This window comes from Amblyraja radiata, chromosome 8 (assembly GCF_010909765.2).
Source record: "Amblyraja radiata isolate CabotCenter1 chromosome 8, sAmbRad1.1.pri, whole genome shotgun sequence".
NCBI classification, from domain to species: Eukaryota; Metazoa; Chordata; class Chondrichthyes; order Rajiformes; family Rajidae; genus Amblyraja; species Amblyraja radiata.
Window position 1 is genome coordinate 13,077,038 of NC_045963.1, and position 17,026 is coordinate 13,094,063.

Consider the following 17,026-nt stretch of genomic DNA (forward strand, 5'->3'; position numbering starts at 1 on the left):
GCAGGGACTCTGGGAATCGTGACACCTTTTCCTCGCTGGTGATCCCGATCCCACCTGGCCACCCGCTTACCGTGGGCCCCGCAACCCGCTCGCTCTCGCAGCCCACTCCCCCCCCCCTCCTCTCCCCCCACCTCTCGCCCTCCTCCTCTCCCCCCCTTCTCCTCTCCCCCCCTTCTCTCCACTCCCCCCTCTCTCCACCCCTACCCCCACCTGCAAAATTATTTTTCCTCAAATCTCCTCTGGTTCTCTTACCATTTACAATGAACTACTTTCCTCTGGTTATTACCACATTTTCCTTGTTAATTAAATTCCTTTGGAATCTCGTCCATGAAATGTATGACGTTTCAGAGTGGGGTAAAAAGAAAGGGGTGAGGAGAGGGGTAAGGGGAAGGGAAAGTGCTGGGCATAAAGGAAGGGAAAGGAAAAGCAGCGACTGGGACAAGGAAGGACCCTGGTTGTTTGTAATATATGCAAAAGTTTTGGATGTGGAAGTTTCAAGCATGCTCACAGATGAAATGAATTCTATCGGAGTTATTGGTGTGGAGGGTCATCTTAGGTTGCAGGTTGATATCAGTATGTTGGTGAAATGGCCTGAGAACTGGCAGCAGAGAAGCAATTCATTTTGGGTGCACTAATGAGGCTGGGACATGAGAGGGAGGGTTTTTGAGGAAGGAGTATTGAGGAACAGAGGGACCAATAGACCCTTGGCCAAAAGTCGAAGCTCCTTTGAAAATAACAGCACAGGTAGACAACGTGGATAAGGTGATGTATGGGATATTGGCCTTCATTAGCTGAAGCAGTAAAAACAAGAGCAGAGAAGTTATGCTCAAACCTTATAAAATATTGGATTAGGCCATGGCTGGAGTAGTGCATGCAGTTCTGTTCACCTCATTATGGGAAAGATAGTGCTGGAGAAAGTGCAGAGGAGATTCACCAGGAAGCTGCTTGGCAGAAAGGATTTCAGTTATGAGGAGATACTGGAGAGGTGTGGTCTGGAACGCGGAGGTTGAGGGAGGACATGATTGAGGCTTATAAAACGGAGGAAAATATATAGCGTAGATGACATGATTTGCCGTATCAGGGGTAGATAAAACTAAAGGACATCTATTTACGGTAAGGGCTAAACGATTTAAAAGGGTTACGAAGGAGGGGGACGTTTTTCAGCCAGAGAGTGGCAAGTACTGGAAATATACTGCTTGAGAAAGTGGTGGAAGTAAAGTTGGTGGCAGCACTGAAGTGTCCAGATGAGCAATTGAATCACTAATATAAGATTTTGAGCCAAATGCTGGGAGATGGGATTAATACAGATGGATGCCCACTGGTCAATGCGGATGTAATGGGCTAAACGACCTGATTTGGTACTCTATGACCAGGCCTGAAAGCATGGGAAAGGAACCGTTTAGTAAAGGGTGGGAGTTGAGAAGGAAGGAGAGGAAATTATCTCTTCATATCCCGGTGTCCTTTCCTTAAGAGGGAATACATTGGATGCTTGTTGGAAGTGGATAGGCAGAATCAACACAATACTACCAACCAGGTAAAACATTTAAAAACAAGTGCAGTAAGAATAATATGGTTTCAGAATTAGAATGCCAATGCTGTATTCAAATTATTTTATTTCAGCTATATTGAAAATAACTTAATTTTAGGAAGATGACTGAAACAGAAAACAAAACAGTAGAAAATAAAATGCTAAGGTGAACCTAAGTGCCAATAAATTAATTTGTGTTTGTCAATATCAAATGCCATCACATAAAATAGTGGGTAGAATACACAATATAATTGTTCCTCCATTATCCTAATACCTCCTGGTGGCAATGATTGGAAAATATACCCTAATATACAGTCTGAAGAAAGATCCTGAGCTGAAAAGTACTCTGTCCATTTCCCTCCACAGATGATGTTTGATCCGCTAAGGTATTCCAGCAGCTTGCTTTTATTTCAAGATCCCAGCATCTTGAATTTCCCTAATGCATTCATTCTTTGTGATGCCTACCATCTCCTTGATGAGGAGATACTGTATTAATTGACTGCATGGTATTTTGAAGCACAAAAGGCATGCAGATAGTTGGTAGAACATCCTACATGTAAATTCACAGTCATTGCCTGCTGAGGATGGAATCCACTTGAGTATTGTTTGTGTGGTTCAAATGTATACTGGGAAAAATTCTCAATAAGAATAATCTTTTGAAGCAAATAAGCGTAACAGGCTTATTACACACCATGACCCTCTATTTATTGCCTGAAGCGCATTAGTGAGGAAATTACAAACCTTACATTACAAACATGCAGCAGAGTAAAACTTTTATAAATATACCCATGGACAAATTGCAGTTTCAAACTTCCTTCAGGCGCTCTCTCTCTTTTTCGAGGAGCTGCTGCTTGTTTTTTCTCTTTGCTTTGCTGTTTGAGCTGAGGTAGATCTTCTTTGTAAACCTATAAGTTAAAGCAGAATATTACATTGCCACTATACAAAAATGGTTTCACAGGATAAAAATATATGAAACACGGAATATTTTGAAGGTGAAATTCCAAGACATTGTCATCTTGAAACTTAAAATTGGACCACTTTGTTGAACTTTTCTGGGATTTGGGTTCCTACTACTATTTCAAAGCTTTCCGTGATCCCTGGAAATGAAAGTCAAGTTGAGCATTTGTGGACCAAGGGGAGCATTTGGTATCTATTACCAAAGTTTCACAAGTGCTTCTCAGCCCTCTTAAAGAATTGACTGCAGAATTCCTCTTCCAGAATGAGATATCTCTTTAAGGGCCTAAACTGATACCCTTAGACTTTCTGGGCCAATAGCTGCCATTCAATGTGGTGATAAACCCAACTTTACCAGACAAACAGACTGCCAATTAAAAACTAAAGGGCTTGTCCCACTTAGGCGATTTTTTTCGACAACTGCCGGCGACTGTCATAGTCGTAGCAGGTCGCCAAAAAAACGGCAACTGGACCCCCCTACGACAATGTCTACGACAATGTCTATGACAAGCTACAATAACCTACCATCTAGTTGATGTCAAGCTACAGCAAGCTACCAACAACCCATTAGGACGTCCACCCACGACCACACCTACGATAACCTACGTCCACCGGCAACAAGATACAACAAGCTACGACCCTGTCAGCGACAACTGAAGACGACTTAAGACAATTCAGTCACCGGTACCTGTAAACAAGAGGAAGATGACTAAACTTTATTGCCTTCCCTCACAGTGGGAAACGTTGATTCCGCTGTGTGGGATGTTCATGTTAAATTCTATAGTGTTGTGTTCATTTTATTTTATTTGTGTGGCTGCATGCTAAGTCAAATTTCACTGCACCAATTGGCGGATGTGACAATAAATGTAACTTGTAACTTGTCACCGGTTGGCACAGGTAGTCGCCAATGGAATTCACCAAAGTCAGCACCGGCGACAACCTACGTCACCTGCCGACAACCTACGTCATCCTGGCTACAACCTACGACAGAAGAAGTCAAGCTACGCTCATTGGAGTCAAGTCCACTGCCACTGAAAATTTTTGAACATTTCAAAATCCAGCGGCGACCAGAAAAACACTACGACTCTTTGGGCGACTGAGGAGACTACTCACGACCATACAGGTGACACCCCGGCGACCATGTATCGACAGTGTAGTCGCCTAAAAAATCGCCCAAGTGGGCCAAGCCCTTAATTTATTGGAATCAAACGCAAGCCCCAGATCCTTCTGCACCTGTATGTTCATATCAAGTAGAGGCAAAACTATTTCCAGGCACATTGTACAACCTGTCATCCAGATGCCGAGTGTTCTTTCTCCTGCATTCTCTGAACTTAATACATCTGTAGGAATTAGTATTTTCACATAATCTTCGCCAGTCTCAACTTAAATAGTGGTCTCGAGTTAGAAATGCATGGGTTTAAGCCTCACTCTGAATATTTGGGGACAAAGTCGAGACTGATGCTTGCGTGGAGTATGGGGAGGTGTCACACTACTAGATGTAAAACCTTTTAAATGAAACATTAAATGATCCTTCCAAATGGTTTAGAAATATCCCATTTCTATAGAGTTACAGTACTTCTTGTCCCTTGCAACATTTAACTCTCAATCAATATCACTTAAACAGATTACAAGATTTTGGATGCCTGATATATGTACAGTTTGTACATATGAACAAACATTTGGGAGACCTGTGGGATGGATTTGCTGGCTGATACGGAGCTGCAAGATTCCTCTACCATGTGGGAACTGTACTTAGTCAAGCTTCTCTGCCATTTCCAAGTCATTCCAGCAAGATTTCTTACATGCTTTTGCCTTATTAAGCAGTATCTTGAAATTGAATTTAACTCGACTACACTCTGTTTTAAGATGAGGGATCTGAAGATTTTACCAGAGATAGGGCAGGAAGTACATTGTTGTTAGTGAAGTTGTGCAATTCTATACTTTGGATACATCTAGTCACAAAGTTATCCCTAATGCTTCATGTAATTTCAAGAATGTGATAGACAGCTGGCAAAAGAAAATTACTGCATTCAAACCATGATAGAACTGCTCCTACACAGGGAATGAGCAACTGATTAGCATTTCTTAGGCTCCTGCACAGGGAATTTGGAATTGATTTATGTGTTGGGATTTACTGGCGAGTTGCACATGAAGAGTGGCAGCCTTTTAATAGACTTTATTTATAAGGTATACAGCCACGCAATGTAGGATACTGCATAGTCTTCCTTCATTCCAGTTACTTATAATATTTACAATATGTCAAAATGATATAATTTTTTCCGTCCTAAACATTTAATCAGCGATATGTTTGATAATTTAGTATACAGGGTACAGCCCCCAAATTTCCAGTGGATCCTATATTGTGGCCTTTCCCCAGAGACCATTCATTACAGCTGCACCAAGTTGCAGTAAGTCCTGCAGCACATAAACTCTCTTGGAATATGCCACTTGCTTGAGGACACCTCTTTGCACCGGAATACCGACTAGTTTCAATCAGAGCAAAGTGCATGGTTTCAATGATTTGTTGATACACTGACAAATAAAGTTATAAATGTTCCTCGTCTAAAACAATGAGAAAATATGTGGTTTCCATGTTATGTTAGATAACTTTAAGACCTATGAGTCATCACAAAGTGCCAATGAGGTAAAGCTCCAGCTTAGTTAATTTTCATGCCAATCACAAAATTGTATAATATCAAATGCATCTTTGTCTTTTTGGATAATATTTAATTACTTTACAAAAAACATTAATTGCAAGATGCATGAAAATATTTTTACCTACAATAGATTCTAATAAAATGATTAAAACATTTGTTCATGCCAATTGTGACAATATTAAAAGTTGTGTAATTATCAATTCAAAAAGGCAAAATTGATGCATCGATACTGCTAATCAATTACTAACCTGACGTTCGTAACTGATCTGCACTTCTTGTTCTATGTCAGAATCCAATTCTGCAATATCTGATAGATCTGAATCAGATTCTTCACTATTGGAATCAGCATAACCTTCTGTTAAAGGAATGAATGCTCATTAATATCTAGGTAGGAAAGATCTGCAGATGCTGGTTTAAATCGTAGATAGACACAAAATGCTGGAGTAACTCAGCGGGACAAGCAGCATCTCTGGAGAGAAGGAATGGGTGACGTTTTTGGGTCAAGACCCTTCTGTGGACGTGATGCAGGCCACAACATTCTGGTTAAAGAAGTCACAGACATAGGTAGGGCATGCAAACTAAAGATCTGGTGTCCCAATATCAAGAGTAACAGAAATCACAATGGAAGGCAGCCAAGGAGACATGAGTGAAGCTTTGCACATCTGATCCCAGGACCAGAAGATGACAAAATCAAAACAAATTCACTAGGGACTTTTATGAAGCCAATCTACCATCATGCATAATTCAGGCATACAAATTGAACCATTCTCATCAACATTCTTCATTATTATACATGGATATATAATAAATTTGAACAACAGCAAATGGGAAGGGAACCCTTCTAATTCTAGCATCTTGGTCCATCACAGGAAAAGGTGCTTGCAGATAATTATGAATCTGCTTATCCAACTATTACATAATGCCCACGCCATTCTGTGGCCCTCAACACAGAAAAGTATAACACAGGAACAGATTCTTGGCGCAATGGGCTAAGTGTTCGGCTGGCGACCGGAAGGTAGCCGGTTCGAATCCCGCTTGGAGTGCATACTGTCGTTGTGTCCTTGGGCAAGACACTTCACCCACCTTTGCCTGTGTGTGAATGTGTGTGAGTGATTGGTGGTGGTCGGAGGGGCCGTAGGCGCAGATTAGCAGCCACGCTTCCGTCAGTCTGCCCCAGGGCAGCTGTGGCTACAGAAGTAGCTCACCACCACCGAGTGTGACTGAGGAATGTATGAATAATGCGATGTAAAGCGCCTTGAGTATTCTAGAAAGGCGCTATATAAATCCCATCCATTATTATTATTATTTAGCCCATGATGCCAGTGCCGAACATGATGCCAAAGAGAAAGACAATATCTCAATCAAGAAAAGACAATATCAAAACACATTTACAAATCTATCAGCCTCATCTATAAGCCCATTCACCTGTCTAGGACATATTTGAGCACATGTTATTATTTGTTGATTGCCAAAGTCAAAATTCACTTTTAAATGTGGAGGTATTAATTTAAAATCCAACATTTCTTTATTATTTGAGAAGCTGCAGACAGAACTGAATAGCATTATATCAGGGTTAAACAATGACAGTTCGGACTTTATGTTGAAGGGCAGGTAGTTGATGTAGCTTAAGAGAGTTGAGCTCAGCATATGGCTATGTGAGGGCTGAGAATATTGTCTAACTACAATTAAATAAAAATATTAGAAAATTAATGCCGATTTTAATCACCTGGTGGTTCATCAAATCCTCCATTCATCATTCCTTCAGGAATAAATCGCCACTGAAATACAGAGTGATCGGCACCACCTGTGCTCATTATCCACTGAAAATCATATGACCAACATACATTAGTAACATGAGCAGAATGTCCAACATATTTTCGGAATTTTGCTCCTGAAAATGAGGAAATAGATTATCGCAGTAAAAACATGTTAAATTATGATCAATTACAAATTTTAAAAAAGGTATAATCTTTAAACAACATTTTAAATTGCTAGGAACAATACAATTGTAAAACAAGTAATCTGTTAAAAATAATTAAGATATCTTTGGCTACTGTAGTAATACTACCAATGTATGAATAGAAGCAAATCATTTCATGGTCATAGAAATGTTTAAGCAAAAAAATTGAAGAACATCTTATCAAATATTATACCCTTCATAAAACCAATTTATAACTAAATGTACCAACAAAAATAATTGTACAGAACACCGAGATGAATGAAAACGACTAAGTAGGATAAGATGCAAAAAATTCTGGAAATAAGAAAAATGGACAAGTTGGGAATATGTTCAACCCAAGAGTTTACATACTGAGAAAGCATGATGGAAAAATAGGCTATTGAATTACCTTCACATTGTATCACATTACGAGAAACAATAAATAGACGTAGGAAATGTTCGGATTACAGGCATAAATAACTGAAGTAAAGATAAACATAAGAGGTTGTAGACCAGGCTAAGACCAATAAAACCGCTTTATTTCAAAATAGTAAAATCTGCATGTAAAGATTGTGGAGGCAGGATATAGAAAGCCTGTCGATGCTGTGAATCATTGTAGCATTTGGGTTCCCTCAACATTTTCCTGTATTTAAGGCTGTTTGGCCTTAAATTAACAGATATTTGAAAAAACTTGCCACTGCTCCAAGAGATTTTCTTTGTGTGCCATCCTAATCTGAGCTGTAATTAACAAGGCAACTGGGCCCCCTGTGAAAGCCAGATTTAGGGTACGGGGCAAATACACAATTCCCTCCAGCCTATTTCTTATTTCTTAGGCATCGCTATAAAGTGCAGCATCACCAGAATTTTCATCAGTGCTTCCACCAGTTGCTTACTCATTAATATCTCATTATTGCTTTCATCATATGTAATTACTCTGTGACTAGTTGGGCGTTTGCAAGCAGAAGTGGTATGATGGACAAAAATATTGGTTTTGAGCCCAAATAATTGATAAACTAATATACTCTTTTCATCCTTGCAAAATACAAGATTTACCATAATATTTCATCAAATATGAATGGCTTGGCCTTCACCAATCTCGAGTAGTGTAGTTTATACCCCGTGCTCTTTTGGTGAGAAACTATTCCTCATGATTCTTCTCATACTTCTATAGATTAAAGTAAATCATTGATATCTTTGGTAAGAAAACTGTTTATCTTAGATAAGATAAGATAATCTTTATTGTCATTGTACAAGACAACGAAATTCTGTTGGAGCAGTCCTCCAGCTGCACAGGAATATAAGTATAAAAAATACAATTTAAAAAAAAGAACTATTAAAAAATTTAACTATAACCATAAACATACAGGAGTATTGGCGGGTGTGTGAGAGAGAGGGGGGGGATCAATGTGGGAGGGGGATAGAGTTCAGTAGTGTCACAGCTCTATGGTAGAAGCTGTTTTTCAGTCTTGTCGTGCGGGCGCTCAGTGTCCTGTATCGTCTTCCTGAGGGCAGGAGGGTGAAGAGACAGTGTCCAGGGTGTGTGCTGTCTCTAATGATGCCCTTGACCCTCCGGATGCAGCGGGTCCGGTAGATGTCCTCCAGACTGGGGAGCTGGGTGCCAGTGATCCTCTCAGCAGTCTTGATGACGTGTTGGAGAGCTTTCCTGTTCTCTGCGGTACAGCCAGAGTACCATACTGTGATGCAGTATGTAAGAACTGACTCAATGGCTGACCTGTAGAAGCTCACCAGCAGCTGTTGTGGGAGACGTGCCCTCTTCAAGCACCTCAGGAAGTGAAGCCTTTGAAGTCCTTTCTTGGCCGTCGCCGTGGTGTTGACGGTCCAGGTCAGGTCGTGGCTGATGTTGACCCCGAGGTACCTGATGTTCTGCACAGCCTCCACTGTCTCGCCGTTAATGGTGATGGGCTGATGGACGAAGGTCTTCGGTCTCCTCCTGAAGTCCAGGATCATCTCCTTTGTTTTTTTTGCGTTGAGGATCAGGTTGTTCTCACGGCTCCAGCTCACCAGGTTCTCTACCTCTGTCCTGTAGGCGGCCTCGTTGTTACTCGTGATCCTGCCTACCACGATGGTGTCATCTGCAAACTTAAATATGGTGTTGGCCTCGTGGGTGGGTTTGCAGTCGAGAGTGTAGAGGGAGAAAAGGAAGGGGCTCAACACACAGCCCTGTGGTGCACCGATGTTCAAGGTGATGCTGGAGGAGACCTGCCTCCCCATGCGCACAGTCTGTGGTCGGCCGGTGAGAAAGTCCAGGACCCAGCTGCTCAGGTGTGTGTTGAGGCCCAGGTGGTCCAGCTTAGTGACTAGTTTATGGGGGTGGATGGTGTTAAAGGCGGAGCTATAATCTATGAATAGCATCCGCACATAACTGTCCCGCTGGTCAAGGTGTGTCAGGGTGGAGTGGAGGGCCAGTGACACTGCGTCCTCCGTCGACCTGTTTGCCCTATAGGCAAATTGGTGGTGGTCTAAGGAGGGGGGGATGCTGTTCTTCAAGTGTCCCAGTACCAGACGTTCGAAGCACTTCATCACCACCGGTGTCAGCGCCACTGGCCGATAGTCATTGAGGGACCTGATGGCTGATTGTTTTGGCACAGGGATGATTGTGGCTGTCTTGAGGCATGTGGGGACGGAGGCCTGCAGCAGGGATGTGTTAAACAGGTCCGTGAGCACCGCAGTCAGCTCCCCTGCGCAGTGCTTCAGAACCCGCCCTGGTACTCCGTCAGGTCCGGTGGCCTTGTTGGGGTTGATGTGCTGCAGGATCCGTCTCACGTCGTGGGGGCTCAGAGTCAGCACCGGTGGTGAGGGTCCCTGCTGTGCCCGTGTGTTGTCACTGCTGTCGGCGCAATCAAACCTGGCAAAGAAACAGTTCAGGTCGTCAGGGAGGGATGAGCTTTGTGCGTGTGTGGAGCTGTTGTAGCCGGTGATGGTTCTGATGCCCTGCCACACGCGTCGAGAGTCTGAGCTGTTAAAATGCTCCTCGATACGCTTCGTGTAGCGGTGCTTTGCTTCCCTGATGCCCTTCCTCAGACTGGACCTTGCTGTTCTGTAGGCCTCTGCATCACCTGAGTGGAAAGCTGCATCCCGGGCCTTCAGCAGACCAGTTACAGCGCCATTCATCCATGGCTTATGGTTGGGGAGTGTCAGTATTGTCCTCTGTGTGGTGACACTGTTCATACAGAAGGTGATGTAATCCAATACTGATGAGGTGTAGGTGTTGAGGTCTGTGTGGTTGTTGTGAGTGGCAGCCTGTTTAAAGATGTCCCAATCAGTGTACTCAAAGCAGTTCTGTAGCCTGTCCATGGCTCCTTCTGGCCAGACCATGATGGTGCGAACTGTTGGCTTTGTCCTTGCAATGAGGGGTCTGTATGCAGGTGTTAAGTACAGACTGACGTGATCGGATCGGCCAAGATGGGGGCAGGGGGACGCTTTGTAGCTCTTGGCAATGTTGCAGTAGACCTGGTCCAAGATATTATTTCCTCTGGTCGGAAAATCAATAAACTGGTGAAATGTTGGCATTACAGTCTTCAGCTTGGCGTGATTGAAGTCTCCTGCTATTAAAAACACGCCGTCTGGGTGGTTGTTTTTCAGCTGGTGGATAGCATCATGCAGACTAGCCAGTGCTAATTTAGCGTTAGCTTGCGGTGGTATGTAAACAGCAGTGAGGAACACCACTGTAAACTCCCTTGGCAGATAAAACGGTCTACATTTCACTGTAATAAACTCTAAGTCCGGGGAGCAAAAAGTCTCAACAATGTCAGTGGTGGTGCACCATGAATTACACACATATATGCACACACCACCGCCTTTATCCTTACCGGAGTCAGCTGTTCGGTCTGCTCGATAAACAGTCCGGCCTGCTAGCTCAATAGCAGCGTCAGGGATGTTCGGATTCAGCCAGGTTTCGGTAAAGAAGAAAGCACAGCTACTTATCCTGTTTGAGTGAAGCCTCAGTCTGAGTTCGTCGATCTTATTGACAATGGACTGGGCGTTCGCTATAAACAGGCTGGGCAAAGCTGGTCGGTCCGGTGAGCTCCTCAGCCTAACGTGGATGCCGGCCCGCTTGCCCCGCTTTTGCTTCCTCTCCCGTCTTTCCCGTCTCCGTCCCCGTCTGTCCCGCTTGCTGCTGCACTTGCTGCTTCGGCTCGTTATCCAGGCAGGCACCGTTGTGCGGAGAAGCTCCTCCACTATAGCAGGTGGAGGGGGTGGAATGTAGGTTGTACTCCGAATGTTCAAGATGCGCATTCGGTTATAAGTTATGTTCGCTATGTTCGTTCCCACTTGAAGGGAAAGGCTCACAGTGCAGCAAGTAAACATTAAAAAAAACACGAAAAACACTAAAAACCGGCAACTAGAGGGAGAGCTCCGGGCCGCTGCGACTGTGCGCGCCGCCATCTTCTACATTCCTTATGGGTTTCTTAATATTATGGACTTCCGTTAAATCTCCCTTCATTCTCCTTTGCTTGAAAGAAGGCCATAGTTGAATCATCATTCAGCATTTATTATATACACAAAGGTTTTTTCTGCATCCTCTCATTCAATCACATTCTTCCTCAGAATTGTATAGTGTATTCCAATGTGGTCTAAAAAAATGTTATATTAATTCCTGCATTGCCTACCAGCTTGTGTATTCCATGCTTTGGCCACTAAAGGCAAGGCCTTTAAGGACTTGTGAATATGCATTTGTTTCTTATTATACTTATTTTTATTTGTATTCAGCTTGTTTGTCTTCCCATATACATTTATCTGTGAAGGAGGCTAGTGTTGACAGAGTGAATGCATCAATTCACATTCCAGGATGCTCGATAATGAACTGCATGATGCGTAGTATATGATTACAACCAGCTGGATATTGAAGTGCAATTCCTTCTAGTTACTGAACATCTGAATTTGCATGGTCTAGCATTTTCATATTGTTCAACAGCTCTAATCTTAATTGTAATTTCTATTAATCCCTCAACAGCAGATGTTAGTCTTATTAGTCTATAATTCATTGGTTTCTCTCTAACCTTTCTTGAATTATGGAGATATTCAATTTCCTGACTTAAAGGGTTAATTCCTGAAGGGAGTGTGCTTAGGGAGATGGTAACTAGATCACACAAATTACCTTTAAAATAATGTGCTTAGAAATGTATCACTCCTGGAATACTTTTACTTACTTAATTACTGTTATTTTACTTATGCAAGTCCCTACTCCTAATATAGTATTAGAATGCACTTTCAGCTCCAATAATGATGAAAATTAATCCACGCATTTGTGAGGTCCTTATTTTCATTTACAATATTACAATTGGTTATTAAGAACACATTTTCTAATATAGTTGTAAAAGTGTTATTTTCAATATCCCTTGCAAGTTCCTGTATTCTTGTTGCACGTTGTTTCTTTCCCAATCAGGACAATGCTATATTTATTTAGGCTTTTGAATGCCTTTTCTCTTAGTTTTTAGTTTTCTTTTTACTCTGTTATCCTTAGCTTTATTTGGCAAGCAGAACTCCAGCTGTGTAGGGATATAAATTGGTTCTGCATATGATTATTTAATTTATTGAGCAATTTCTATCTATCTTTTCTTTGGAACAACAACATTTGTGCCCATTTAAACTGTGTAATTTTATCCCAACCCGTTAAAAGGGAGCCTAACACAATTTATAAAATTAAGTTGTGTCCAAGAATTGACAGCAACTATAGGTCAGTATAGCAAACAGTGCAAACGCAATAATGCCAAAAACAGTTGCTCACTAATAATAAACAAAGTTGACAGATCATGAACGGTAACATAATTCTTACTACTAATTTAAATTGACCAATAAAGTATTCAGTTCCATTGCTTATTATAAACTGTTTGACATTTAGAATTTGCTTCTTCATTCCACCTCTTCCAGGTGGACAGCAGTTACCTCCTTTCAAGAACATTCATCTATTTCGCATCACTTCCATATTATGGAGGGTTTGATTCTCTTTTGTATCCCTTCTATTTGATTTGTATCCCTTACTATTTGCTTTCAATTCCTTTCATTGTTCCTTATATTGCTCCATCAGTATGAATGTTTGGATTCATACTTTTAACTTTTTAGATTGATACATCTAACTTATTTTGTGAAAATAATTGCTTAATTCCATTCGGGAAGTTCTTGCACATTTAACATATGGACATCCTCAATAGTCATCAATAAATCCAATTGACTTTTTATCTTGTTGAATCAATGGCATTGTGTTTCAGAGCAGTTTGTTGAATTATCTTCCTTCTCCCATCCTCTGTTAATTGGTAATTCTGCTGTGTTTTGTGCTTATTTGTCGTGAAAACCTACACTCTACGTAGAATGCTCACCAACATGCACATCAGAGAGAAACTCAGTTACTGTGGAATACTGAAGATATGAAATAAGAAAGATTGTTTTGTACATGTCATGTTAATGCTCATATAAACAGTACCATAACTAGAATAAATAGTGAAGAAACACATTCCTTACCTTTTTTCAAACAAGGAAACCTAAAGAGTTTGACCAATCCAAAGTCATCACCAGAGACAAGAGCAGCACTGCCAAAGTTCGCATCCACAGAATTGATATCCATGATGTCCGTATACTTAGGCCAAATTCCATTCACTTCAGGTCCAATTATGCAAGTCCAGGTAGCCCAATGAATCCCCTTTATTTCATCTTTACTTGTTAAATGCTTCCCAGCTTTAAAAGATATTTGGTAGATTATACAGAAAATATATGTTAATGTTTCCGTTTTAACATCCTCATCTCACTTTATAAGAGTTAGCAGTATTGACATGATGTGAAAGTCGCGCAATATAGACTTGCAGCGGGACTCGTGTAAATATTAAAATATATCCAAAAATTAAATAACAATGCATCATAAAACTAAAACTGTGCTAATACTGAATGGACAATCAAAACATTTTGTAAGCTATTTGCCGCCCTTCTGTAATAAAATGAAAATATAGTCAACGTGGACCAGGTGGGCAAAGGGCATGTTTCCGCGCTGTATCTCTAAACTAAATGGAAATTAATGCAAGATAATTATCATCTTATCAAAAAAAGGATCATGTTATCAAAAGATGAATGAGCTATATTATATCTAGATTGAATCTTGATCCTTTCATGAATTACAGGCAGATTTGCTATGGCGCGATAGTTGTGTTCGTAAGAATCCTTGTGTTATAGAAAATAGTGTCAGAAAAATAATTGTGTCATTGAGCAAAGGGGGTACACAGGTTAAAGATTTTCAGACTTGAAATGACTTTTTTCCCCTGCAGGATTTCCAAATGTAATAGTCTTTTTAATAACTAAGTTTCATTTTTATTACTGCAAGCTATAAATACTAAGGGCTATATTTTGTTTAATAGAGTGATTTTGCAGAAATGTCATGATCGCTTGTCAATTTCAATGGCAACCCACAGTGTCCAATCACTGCGGGGAGTCGACATAGAAACATTTCTTGTGCTTGGCCATTTCCAAATTAACTTTAAATGGTTCTCTAGTTCACGATCAAAGTCATGTTATAATTAACTAGGCACATGAAATACAAATAATGTTCCCTAACTCATCAATCGCATTATATTGAATTTACGTAGTGGAAACACACATTATGTAAGAACTATGTGTATTCAATGAATCTGTATTGGTAACCCCCCCGATTCCCTTATAGATTTTCATACCTTACAAGTTCACAGCAAGGATATTCTGCCTGGGGTGGGAAATTTTTGGATAGATTTTGTAGTGTCAATACATGAGAATATTGGATGCACAGTGACCACTCTCAGTCCAAAATAATGCTCAGGGTTTTGGAGAATACTTATCAAAATAATTGCAAGAAAAAAGACAATACATTGAAACCTCAGGTACTGATAGTAAAAATATGATGACAGAAGAATATAGTATTATAAATATTAACCACGTGATACATTTGAGGGTTAAAATAAAGACTTGGAGAACATTTTTGAACTTGATAAATATGCAGCTGTCACATAGAAACATAGAAACATAGAAATTAGGTGCAGGAGTATGCCATTCGGCCCTTCGAGCCTGCACCGCCATTCAATATGATCATGGCTGATCATCCAACTCAGTATCCCGTACCTGCCTTCTCTCCATACCCTCTGATCCCCTTAGCCACAAGGGCCACATCTAACTCCCTCTTAAATATAGCCAATGAACTGGCCTCAACTACTCTCTGTGGCAGAGAGTTCCAGAGATTCACCACTCTCTGTGTGAAAAAAGTTTTTCTCATCTCGGTTTTAAAGGATTTCCCCCTTATCCTTAAGCTGTGACCCCTTGTCCTGGACTTCCCCAACATCGGGAACAATCTTCCTGCATCTAGCCTGTCCAACCCCTTAAGAATTTTGTAAGTTTCTATAAGATCCCCTCTCAATCTCCTAAATTCTAGAGAGTATAAACCAAGTCTATCCAGTCTTTCTTCATAAGACAGTCCTGACATCCCAGGAATCAATCTGGTGAACCTTCTCTGCACTCCCTCTATGGCAATAATGTCCTTCCTCAGATTTGGAGACTAAAACTGTACGCAATACTCCAGGTGTGGTCTCACCAAGACCCTGTACAACTGCAGTAGAACCTCCCTGCTCCTATACTCAAATCCTTTTGCTATGAAAGCTAACATACCATTCGCTTTCTTCACTGCCTGCTGCACCTGCATGCCTACTTTCAATGACTGGTGTACCATGACACCCAGGTCTCGCTGCATCTCCCCTTTTCCTAATCGGCCACCATTTAGATAATAGTCACGTTTTTATTTAAAAGATAGCAGCAGATTACATGGCATATAGGCCATTTTGGGGAGATGGAATTTTTCACATCATTCTCCCATACTAATTAGAAGCATTACTTGTACAGTCGCTCCACTGCAAAAGATAGTGACAACAAATCATCTCATTTTGTAGGTGCTGCCTAACCTGCTGAGTGTTTCCAGCATTTTCTGTTTTTATTTCAAAGACTAGCTGTAAAATGCTTAGAAATATCCTGTGATTGTAAAAGACAATATAAATCCAAGCCTTCCCTGTCCATGTACCAGTTCTAGTGTATTTTTAAACTTCAATAGTTGCCAGCTGGGTTTCAAAGAATTCAAGAAATATAATGATAAAATGAAGACCAAGTCACTCTGCTCCAAAAGGCAACTGTGTGTTAGGGTCTTTGGAAAGAGCCAGGAACTGGAACTGTCAAATTAAAGCCTGGTGTTATTGTGATTGAGCAACTCCTTCCTCATACCATGGATTTAATTTCACAATAAGCATCAGTCCAATTAAAAATCCTCGACAGACATAAAATGGTGGCGTTTGGGCAGTCAATGTCAAAAATATGAATTTTTGGTTGGAAGATATGGATCAACAACCAGACTGGTTAAAGATGGAAAAGGAAGACTGTTTGCCTTTTGAAATTGGTCCAATTCTGTTAGCTTCCACAAAATTGAATTAAAAAATCTATAGTGAAAACCCTATAATATATAGTGGTATTCGAATTTGGAAACAATTAAAAAATACATTAAAATTGGATAATTTATCACTTTCTCTCCCCATTGCAAATAATCCCTCATTTAAACCCTCAGTGTTGGATAAAGGTTTTGCACAATGGAAAAATCATGGAATTAAAAAGATGTGACATCTTTATAGAAATGGTATTTTTCTCTCGTTTCAGGAGTTACAACAGAAGTACAGATTACATTCAAATAATTTTTTTAGATATTTACACCTTAAAGATTATGTTAAAATACATACACGAGAATACAGAACCAGAGAACCAGAGATTCTAGATGAATGTTTGAATAAACACCCTAACATAGTCAAATTAATATCTTACATTTATAATACATTTTTAGACAGTGAGAATCCGTCGACGGAATTATACAGACTAGCATGGGAAAAGGAATTAGCTCAACCCATAACAAAAGATATTTGGGACGAAAGCCTACAACATATA

At 40.6% G+C, this 17,026-nt stretch overlaps 1 protein-coding gene across 7 annotated transcripts in view; it reads right to left on the reverse strand.

The window, feature by feature from the left end:
* eml6 (EMAP like 6) overlaps nt 1–17,026 on the reverse strand; it is a 192,328-nt gene that overhangs the window by 104,407 nt on the left and 70,895 nt on the right. For 4 of the 7 annotated variants that reach the window (XM_033025215.1, XM_033025213.1, XM_033025212.1 and 1 more), the window contains exons 10-13: nt 13,559–13,771; nt 6,866–7,030; nt 5,388–5,494; nt 2,270–2,433 (exon numbers count right to left, since the gene is read on the reverse strand). In XM_033025215.1, the coding sequence (XP_032881106.1) occupies nt 2,270–2,433; nt 5,388–5,494; nt 6,866–7,030; nt 13,559–13,771 (649 nt within the window). The remainder of the gene's footprint in view (nt 1–2,269; nt 2,434–5,387; nt 5,495–6,865; nt 7,031–13,558; nt 13,772–17,026) is intronic. The other 3 variants (XM_033025217.1, XM_033025216.1, XM_033025214.1) reach the window with 1 other exon arrangement.